General features: G+C 46.8%; 1 protein-coding gene across 1 annotated transcript in view; it reads right to left on the bottom strand.

Moving 5' to 3' along the window:
• The window catches only part of RNFT2 (ring finger protein, transmembrane 2), a 126,837-nt gene that overhangs the window by 68,233 nt on the left and 48,217 nt on the right, over positions 1–10,387 (bottom strand). Inside the window, exon 5 of the mRNA XM_011964395.1 lies at positions 2,797–2,950. Within this exon, the coding sequence (XP_011819785.1) occupies positions 2,797–2,950 (154 nt within the window). The remainder of the gene's footprint in view (positions 1–2,796; positions 2,951–10,387) is intronic.

Raw genomic sequence — 10,387 nt, 5'->3', positions numbered from 1 at the left:
CCAATTTTAGCATATGTGCTGCTGAAGTGGGCATGATGTCCACATCTTTTTTTTTTTTTCTTTGGAGATGGAGTCTCGCTTTGTTGCTCAGGCTGGAGTGCAGTGGTGCGATCTCGGCTCACTGCAACCTTTGCCTCCTGGGTTTAAGCAATTCTCCTGCCTCAGCCTCCCGAATAACTAGGACTACAGGTGCATGCCGCCACACCCAGCTAATTTTTTTTTGTATTTTTAGTAGAGACCGGGTTTCGCCATGTTGCCCAGGCTGGTTTTGAACTCCTGAGCTCAGGCAATCCGCCCACCTCTTCCCCCCAAAGTGCTAGGATTACAGGCATGAGTCAACGCGCCCAGCTGATGTCCACACCTTAATCCCTAGAACCTGTGAATGTTACCTTATGTGGCAAAAGAGACTTTGCTGATGTGATTAAGGATGGGAGATGAGCCTAGATTATTTGGGTAGGGCCAGTGTCATCACAGGGTCCTTATAAGAGGAAGGCAGGAGGGTAAGAATCAGGAGATGCAACAATGAAGGCAGAGGTGTGGCACGGAGGGAGAGAGGAGAGAGAAGAGAAGAGAGAGGAGAGAACGCTCAACCTGACATCACTGATTTGGAAGATGGAGGAAGAACACAGCCCTGCCAACACCTTCATTTTTGCCCCAGTAAAACCCATTTTGGACTCCTAACCTCCAGAACGATAATAAATTAATGTTGCTTTAAACTGCTAAGTTTGTAGCAATTTGTCACAGCAGCCACAGGAGACTAACATGCTGGGGCAGTAAATACCTCTGCCTCTCTCTCTCCATCGGCTGAACCCAACTGGAAGCTGATGGGCACAGGAGCCCATAGTTCACGCAGGTCAGCCCCCTGGGCAGACAGCAGGGTGAGAAAGATGGAGAGTGTAGCTGAAACGATCAGAGGAAGTCATTTAGCTGAAAAACTATTACCCCATTTTACAGATGAGGGCACTGAGGCTAAGTCATTCAAACAAGATTGCACAGCTAATCAGTGCAGAGCTGGCAGTCATGAAGATTAGACAACACAGGGATTGTGAATCACTCATTGAGCAATTACCATGTGCAGAGTGTGGAGCAAAGCACTCTGTATTTCCCACAACCAACAGTTCTTACAAACGGAGTACTTTGGAGGAAGGTGCTATTGTTATTCTCAGTTGACAGATGAGGAAACTAGGTTTTTGTCACCTGCCCAAAGTCACACAGCTGGAGAGGCGCATGGCTGGGATCTGAACACAGATGTGTCTGATGCCAGAGTACATGGGCATAGCCATCAGGCCATGCTGCTTTCCAGTGTCAAGTGCGTGGTGCTGACCTGGAACCCTGTACGAGCTCAGTGGGCAAAAGGTCCTGGTCATCATGGTCTTGGGGAGGGTAAACAGGAGGCATCTGAGGACTTTCCTAGGCCTGTTGTTTCCCGTCTGGCCTTTCTTCTCCACGTTTCTTTTTTTTTTTGTCTTTATGCCATTTTGCCTTTCCTAGCACTGCCTTTTGGGTACCAGAGCTGTGGCTTCGTCTAAGAAAACCTCAGCAGCCTAGGATTTTGGCTCAACTAGATAAATCAGGGGTCCCCAATCCCGGGGCTGATGACTGGTACTAGACTGTGGCCTGTTAGGAACCAGGCGCACAGCAGGAGGTGAGCAGTGGGTGATCAAGCATTACCACCCGAGCTCCACCTCCCATCAGATTAGCTGCAGCAGTCGATTCTCCTGGGAGTGCGAACCCTATCGTGAACTGCACGTGCGAAGGATGATCTAGGTTGCATGCTCCTTACGAGAATCCAGTGCCTGATGATCTGAGGTGGAACAGTTTCATCCCGAAACCATCCCCACCCTGATCCGTGGAAAACCTGTCTTCCATGAAACCGGTTCCTGGTGCTAAAAAGGTTGGGGACCACCGTGTTAAATCACACAGCGGAGGAAGGGAGTGGACATGAAAGGTGGGAGGACCAAAACGGGCCCAAAGACTGGGGTCATGGGTTGGGTTAGTTGCCACTCAAGATCGATGGTCACTTCCAAGCCGCTCTGCTGTCAAGCAATGCCTGGGACATGTCTCAGCTTTCTGAACTTGAAAGATGGCTATTTTTACATAATGGAAAGCAGGAGACTTTAAACATTCTTTAGTCCATCTGCTTCAGTCCACATTCCCTTTGGGTCACCTTACAGAGCCACTGGCAATCGCTATGTCCTATAGGTGATACCTTGTCTGAGCCCTGCTCAGTCCTCTGAACTCCAAAGTCTACTCCCCAAGGCCTCTTCATTCCAACACCTGCCTGGAGGCCTTTCTCTGTGATACATTGCAAAGCATCATTGTCCTCACCACCCACTCCAGGGTCTGTGGCAGACATCACTAATCAATTATGGAGATCTTTCCTTCCGAGCCTCAGTCCCCTCTATAAAATTAGCTCCTGGAAGCCACAAATAGTCAAAACCTATTAGGGCTCTCCTTCCCTGGGAGAAGCAGGACCCAGAGCATGCTAACATGCTTTTTTTTCCCTCTCTCAGGTGAAATGTGGATGAAAATTGCATCAAGGGTAGCTGTAAACAACCTAACTTAGGAAAGGCACTTGGTAAGTAGAGGTGTGACAAGGTGATGATGACAAAGAGCCATGCTCAGCTTCATGGAATTAGAAGAGGTGGGTGACAGGAGCTACGAGCTCAGGCTCTCTTTATTTTATGTGCTGACATCAGTCCACCCTCATCCATTCTTTCCTCCTCAGAAGGCACTCTGAATCCTCTGTGTGATCCATGTGACTGGGGTTACCTGATGGTTGCAGCCAGTGCCTACCTTGGACTTGACGGCCAGGATGATCTTGGGCAGGGCCACGATGAGGCACTTGAGGGCGATGGTGATGTACTTTAGAACAAAGTCTGCGATCCCCACGATCCACAGCAGGTCAAAGAAGTCCAGTGTCTCCAGGTTGGGCTTCAGGAATATGAGGCTGGGGGAAGGATTCAGAGGGTCAGAAGGTTCCCTTAGGGCCAGGCCTCAGCAGCTCCTTCTACTCACTCAGGAGCCTTCTAAGTATCACCTGTAGAAAAAGCACTGAACTGGGAGTCAGACGTCTGTGTCCTTTTCCTGAAGTATCACCTATAGAAAGAGCACTGAACTGGGAGTCAGACGTCTGTGTTCTTTTCCTGAATCTGCTACTCACCTGCTGTGACCTCACGTGGATCTTTTAACCTCTCTGAGTCTTAGTTCCCTTGAGAGTTAAATGGCCATATTGGAGTTTCATTAAGGTCCCTGTTTTAGTCCTTTTTTGTGTGTTGCTATAACAGAATACCTTAGGCTGGGTAATTTGTAGAGGAAAGAGGTGGTTTTGTTTGTTTGTTTGTTTGTTTTTGAGATGGTGTCTTGCTCTGTCTCCCAGGCTGGATGGAGTGCAGTGGTGTGATCTCGGCTCACTGCAACCTCCATCTCCTGGGTTCAAGTGATTCTCCCGCCTCAGCCTCCCAAGTAGCTGGGACTACAGGCATCTGCCAACTCAGCTGACTAATTTTTTGTATTTTTAGTAGAGACGGGGTTTTGCCATGTTGGCCAGGCTGGTCTCAAACTCCTGACTTCAAGTGATCCCCCCACCTCAGCCTTCCAAAGTGCTGAGATACAGGCATGAGCCACTGCTGTCAGCCAGAGGAAAGAGTTTTATTTAGCCCAGGGTTCTACAGGCTGGGAAGTTCAAGGGCACGGCACTAGCTTCTGGTGAGGGTTATTTTTCTGGTGCATCATAACATGAAGGAGAAGGCCAAAGGGGAAGCAGACAAACCCCAGGGGCATCCTGGCTTTATAAGAACCCACCCTCACAGGAACTAATCCATTCCCATGAGACTAACCCAGTTTCACCAGAGCAAGAACTCACTCACTATCATGAAAATGGCACCAAACCACTCATGGAGGATCCATACCCGTGACCCAAACACCTTCCGCTAGGCCCCATCTCCCAACACCACTGGGGTCAAATTTCAACATGAGTTTTGGTGGGGACAAACCCAACCATAACAGTGCCCTCTAGTTTTGTGGGTCCACAACAGGCTTTATAAGAGGAGGCAAAAGGAAGGAAGGAAGGAAGGAGGGAAGAAAAGAAAGGAGGAGGAAGAGAGGGAGGGAAGGCAGGGAGAGGAAATTAGGAAGGCAGGCCAATACTATGAAGGAGGGAGGGAAACTGATGTGCCAGGAACTGTGCTAAGCTCTTTGCTCACTGATCCTCACGACTGTCCTGTGCAGTGAGTGTTGCTTATCTCCAGTTTATAAATAAGGCGCTGAGGCTTGGAGAGGTGACGTCAGCTGCCCAAAGTCACACTACATAAGCATAAAGGCGTTGGTATCAGACAGACTTGAACTGGAATCCAGGCTTCTCCATTTATTGGACCCTGGGCAAATAAAGTTATCTCTGTAAGCCTCAGTGTTCTCATGAATAAAATGGGAATTGTTCCCTGCCTTATGGTGTCATTGGCAGGATTTGATGAGATAATGGACAGATTACAGACCCTGCGGTGCAGCAGTGATGACGATAGTAATACTATGAGGCAGGTACTTTTATCCACCCCATTTTGCAGATGAGGAAACTGAGGCACAGAAAGGTAAAGTAATATGTGGAAGATCCTGAAAATATTAAGGGACAGAGGTGGCCTGGAATCCAGACATCCTGGCTGCAGTTAAAGTTCTCCATCCATACTCTACAGCTGGGTAGTGTAAACCTGTCCATGACCAGATAAGTGAAACCTCATGTTCAGTTTCTGAACTTAACTTGTTGGAGACAGACAACAAGCAGTTCTCAAACTGGCACTGGTGAACAGACCACACGTTGAGTGGCACTGCTCTCCAACACCCTCCAAGAGGGGAATGTTCTTTGTAATAGTGGCTAAAATATCCTGGCTTTAGATGTCATGCAGCCCTGCTCTGTGCATTTTACATATCTTAACTCATCTTGTCTTCCCAAAGACTCTATGAAGTAGGTACTGTGAATATCCCATTTTGAGGCTGGGCGCGGTGGCTCACGACTGTAATCCCAGCAGTTTGGGAGGCAGAGGCAGGCGGATCACTTGTCAGGAGTTCGAGACTGGCCAACATGGTGAAACCCTGTCTCTATTAAAAAAATAAAAATTAGCTGAGCATGGTGGTGCATGCCTGTAGTCTCAGCAACTCAGAAGGCTGAAGCAGAGGTTGCAGTGAGCCGAGATCATGCCACTGCACTCCAGCGTGGGCGATAGAGTGAGACTCCTTTTCAAAAAAACAAAAAAACAAAAAAACATATATATATATATATATATATCTATCCCATTTTGAGCTGAGGACACCAGGACACTAAGAGGTGGAGTCACCTTCCTGCAGCATCTCGGGTTGAATGTGGAGCTTAGATTGGAACCAGTACTCAACCCACGCTGGTCCCTCTCCTTTCTTCCCACCGGATTACAGGCTCTGGGCAAGGGCCAGACTGAATCCCATCAGCCTCCTCCAAAGCAGGGAGAAGTGCACTCAGCACAGAATGGATGCTTTCTATATGCTTTGGAAATACTCAGCTGGGCTGGCGGAAAAGGGTGCAAAATGAGGCCCCTATTCTAGCATCCTAAGAATGGGTTGGTCTGGGTTATTTTGAGGAGGGCAAAATTACTGACAAGTCACTCACAACACCTTCAGTGACCCTCCCACATCCCCACCCTGTCTCCATGGGATTTCTCGTCGCTCTTGTTGCCCAGGCTGGAGTGCAATGGTGCAATCTCGGCTCACTGCAACCTCCACCTCCCCAGTTCAAGCGATTTTCCTGCCTCAGCCTCCCAAGTAGCTGGGATTACAGGCATGCGCCACCACACCTGGCTAATTTTGTATTTTTAGTAGAGATGGGGTTTTACCATGTTGACCAGGCTGGTTCGAACTCCTGACCTCAGGTGATTCACCCACCTCAGCCTCCCAAAGTTCTGGGATACAGGTGTGAGCCACCGCGCCCAGCCTGTTGCTCCTCTCTTAAGCTTCTCTCTCTCTCTCTTCCTGTGCGCCAGTTTGACTCAGCCTGCTTTGATGGGGGCACAGAGGTCTGAGCCTGGGAATATGATCATACCCAGAAAATGGCATGAGCTGGAAATTCATCCAAGGTTCTGGGAAACTCCACCTCCTCCACCCTCCACCAGGACCTTGACATTCTAGACCATGCACTGAATGCAGGGTACGAGATCTGTGTTGACGCCTCGGAATTGCTCCTCAAATTGCTTTTATGGGTGGCCTCAGAAAGTGGCGAAACCACACAGTCCTCAAAGTTCATTTTCTAAACAGATGGATGTGATCTGAAAGCCCGATTTGAGTTTCAACCCTGTCCTAGAGGTCCTCTGGCCAACCCTACCCCCAACCATCCACAAAAGAATCTTCCCTCAATTCTGGCAGCTCTGATAGTTTCCACAAACAGCAGTCACGTTCTGATAACATTCACTTATGCAGTGATCTCCAAATACTTTTTAAAAAATGAAGCCAAATGTATTCCGATTACAGGATTATTTTTCTTTCCTAATTAATTCTTTGGTGTTAAAATAATCATTCTTTTATGAAATGATGTCAGGGGTAGATGATCTTTTTTTCTAATTGTGGTAAAACACACAGAACATTAAATGTACCGTCTTAACCATTTTTACGTGCACAGTTCAATGTTGCTAAGTACATTCACATTGTTGCATAATCATCACCACCATCTAACCAGACCTCTTTTCATCTTGCAAAACTGAGACTCTGTATTCATTAGCAGTAACTCCACATTCCCTTCTCCCCACAGTCCCTGGCAACTGCCATTCTCCTGTCTATAAATTTGACTACTTTAGGTACTTCATGCAATCATACACCTAATGTCCTTTTGTATCTGGCTTATTTCAATTCACAAAATGTCCTCATGTTGCAGCATGTGTCAGAATTTCCTTTCTATTTCAGGCTGAATAATATTCCACTGTATGCACATACCACAGGGTGTTTATCCATTCATCTGTCAATAGACACTGGGTCACTGGCTTGCTTCTACTTTTTGGCTATTACGTGATGATCATTTTAAAAATATGTTTTTAGTTGCAAAAAGCAAGCTGATATCTACGTGGTAACCCCCTGGACTTTGATGTGGGTCGCTTTACTAGTTTGTGAAATCTCTAAGTCTGGGACTTACACAATTTTGTGTCTGATGTAGAGATGTGATTTCCAGCACCCTTACAGCCTCTACAGATTCTTCCAAGTAGTTGCATTTAGGGCATCTGCTAAGCCTGTGACTCTATTCTGAGATGTGCTCACCACTGCCACCCTCAGGGAAAGCATCCACATCCCCACTGGACTCTGTGACTCAGCCCCCCTGGCGCATGAAAAGCCAATCAGAAGCGCGCTCTCTTTAATTTTAAAGGAGAAACAGAGACTGCCAGTGAACGGCTAAGTCATGCCAAGAACTGAACATCAAATTTCAGGAAGTCCCTGGTCCCTGCCCTTTCTCGGGCCTTGTTGTTTGGTTTTCCTAGGATTGTTTGAGTCCCTGCATGGAGCAATGCCTGGAAGAATTCCCTGTTTGCTTAAGCTGGTAACCCAAAGGGCCCTTAGTTGATATGTTTTCTTAATATAGTCCTAGGCACATACACAGGAAGTGTCAATAGATGCTACCTGCAGCTGGGCATGGTGGCTCCCAACACTTTGAGAGGCCGAGGCAGGCAGATCACCTGAGGTCAGGAGTTTGAGACCAGCCTGACCAACATGGTGAAACCCTGTCTCTATTAAAATTATAAAAAATTGGCCGGGCACGGTGGCTCACACCTATAATCCCAGCACTTTGGGAGGCCAAGGCGGGTCACAAGGTCAAGAGATCGAGACCATCCTGGCCAACTTGGTGAAACCTTGTCTCTACTAAAAATACAAAAATTAGCTGGGTGTGGTAGCATGTGTCTGTAGTCCTAGCTACCTGGGAGGCTGAGGCAGCAGAATCGCTTGAACCCAGAAAGGAGAAGTTGCAGTGAGCCAAGATCGTGCCACCGCACTCCAGCCTGGTGACAGAGCAAGACTCTGTCTCAAGAAAAAAAAAAAAATCAGTCAAGTGTAGTGACGTTTGCCTGTAATCCCAGCTACTCAGGAGGCTGAGGCAGGAAAATCACTTGAACCCAGGAGATGGAGGTTACAGTGAGCTAAGATTGTGCCACTGCACTCCAGCCTGGGCGACAGAGCAAGACTCCGTCTCAAAATAAATAAAGAAATGCTCCTTGCATTTATTGACATTTATTGTGCATTAAAGTGATATGCTGGTAAATGAAAGAGTTGTACCATGGCATGTTCTGCATGCTACAATTTCCACAACAAATAGGTATAAATATGTAGAGAAAAATGGTAGCAGAGTTGCTGTTAGGTGACAGAATTGGACGTGGTTTTGGTCCTTTTTAAATGGGTTTTCCAATTTTCACAATTAAAAATAAATTACTTTTGAATTATAAGTAACTTTAAAAATTGTGACCAGGTGTGGTGGCCCATGCCAGTATTCCCAGCACTTTGGGAGGCTGAGGTGGGAAGATTGCTTGAGCCCAGGAGTTCAAGGCTGCAGTGAGCCATGTTGGCACCACTACATTCCAGCTAGGGCAATAGAGAAAGGCTGTGTCTCAAAAAAAAAAAAAAAATAAATAAATAAAAATAAATTTTAAAAAATCTGAGCTATTCATTTATTTGACAAATATTGATGGGGCAGCAACTATGGACAGCAACGTATAGGCACCAGGGGAAACAAACTCACTAAAAAAAAATTGGAGGCTGGCAAGCAGCCCTGAAGGAACTCAGGAGAGAAACTGTTGACCATTCGAGATGTCCACGGGAGTGAGTGAGATTCTGCCTGCTTCATTTATGCTGGCAGATTTGTGGAGGAAGCGTCTCGTTTCAAAAGAATTTCCGGCCAGGTGCGGTGGCTCACGCCTGTAATCCCAGCACTTTGGGAGGCCGAGGCGGGAGGATCACAAGGTCAGGAGAGCAAGATCATCCTGGCTAACACGGTGAAACCCCGTCTCTACTAAAAATAGAAAAATTAACCGGGCATGGCAGCAGGCGCCTGTAGTCCCAGCTACTTGGGAGGCTGAGGCTGGAGAATGGCGTGAACCCGGGAGGCGGAGCTTGCAATGAGCCCAGAATGGGCTGTCAGGGTGACAGGGATATTTTAAGGAAGCTGATAAGTCGGGGCTCAGTAATCCATTCAATTTCCTGTGCTCTCCCTCCCCACTTGCCGTACCACATTGCATAGAACTGTGAGTCAATGTCACAGAAGAGGATGCCCACATCATGGGACATGTATTTGAGGTGTAGGAGCAAGGAGCCCTGTTACCTTGTCTCTGCACAGCTCAACCCAGATGGGGTAGACATTTTTATCACTTAACATTATTTAAAAAGCACTGCTACTACTATGTTAAAAAAAGTATCCATTAAAAATTTTTTTTAAATACAGATAATTCTAAAGAAAAAAATAAAATTGCTCACACCCGTACTTTTTTTTTTTTTTAACGATAGGATCTCACTCTGTCACCCAGGTTGGAATGCAGTGGTGCGATTATGGCTCACTGCAGCCTTGACCTCCTGGGCTCATGTGATCCTCCCACCCTCGTCTCCAGGGTAACTGGGACTATAGGTGCACGCCACCATGTCCGGCTAATATTTGCATTTGTTGCAGAGATGGGGTTTCACCATGTTGCCCAGGCTGGTCTCGAACTCCTGAGTTCAAAGTATCTGCCCATCTCGGCCTCCCAAAGTGCTGGGATTACAGGTGTGTGCCAACGCACCTGGCCTATCCACATATTTAACATCTAGAGGACCACTGTTAATATTTTTTAGGCCAGGAGTCAGCAAGCTTTTCCTTTAAAAACAGATAGTAAATAGTTTTGGCTTTGTAAGCTATATGGTCTCTGCCATAACTGTTCAACTCTGCCGGAACACAGATGAACTCATAAACGATACGTAAATGGATGGGTGTAGCTGTGTTTTAGCAAAATGTTACTAATCAAAATGGGTGAATGGCTGTAGTCTGCCAACCTCTGTTCTAGTGAGTATCTTTAAGGACTTTTTAAAAAAGTACAGGCATAAATGAATCAGTTAACGAATGAATGAAAAAAGAAAAAGCCGGTCACAAAGGCTCACACCTATGAGCCATTTGGAAGGCTGAGATGGGTGGATCACTTGAGGCAAGGAGTTCAAGACCAGCCTGGGTAACATGGAGAAACCCCGTCTCTACTAAAAATAAAAAAAATTAGCTGAGCATGGTATCATGCGCCTGAAGTCTCAGCTACTTGGGAGTCTAAGGTGGGAAGATTGCTTGAGGCTGGGAGGTTGAGGTTTCAGTAAGTATGATCCACCCACTGCACTCCAGCCTGGGTGACAGAGCAAGACCTTGTCTCAAAAAAAAAAAAAA

The sequence above is a fragment of the Mandrillus leucophaeus genome, unplaced genomic scaffold, assembly GCF_000951045.1.
Source record: "Mandrillus leucophaeus isolate KB7577 unplaced genomic scaffold, Mleu.le_1.0 Scaffold7, whole genome shotgun sequence".
Classification (NCBI taxonomy): Eukaryota; Metazoa; Chordata; class Mammalia; order Primates; family Cercopithecidae; genus Mandrillus; species Mandrillus leucophaeus.
The sequence above is the reverse complement of the archived record's forward strand: the minus strand, read 5'-3'. Positions and strand labels throughout refer to the sequence as shown.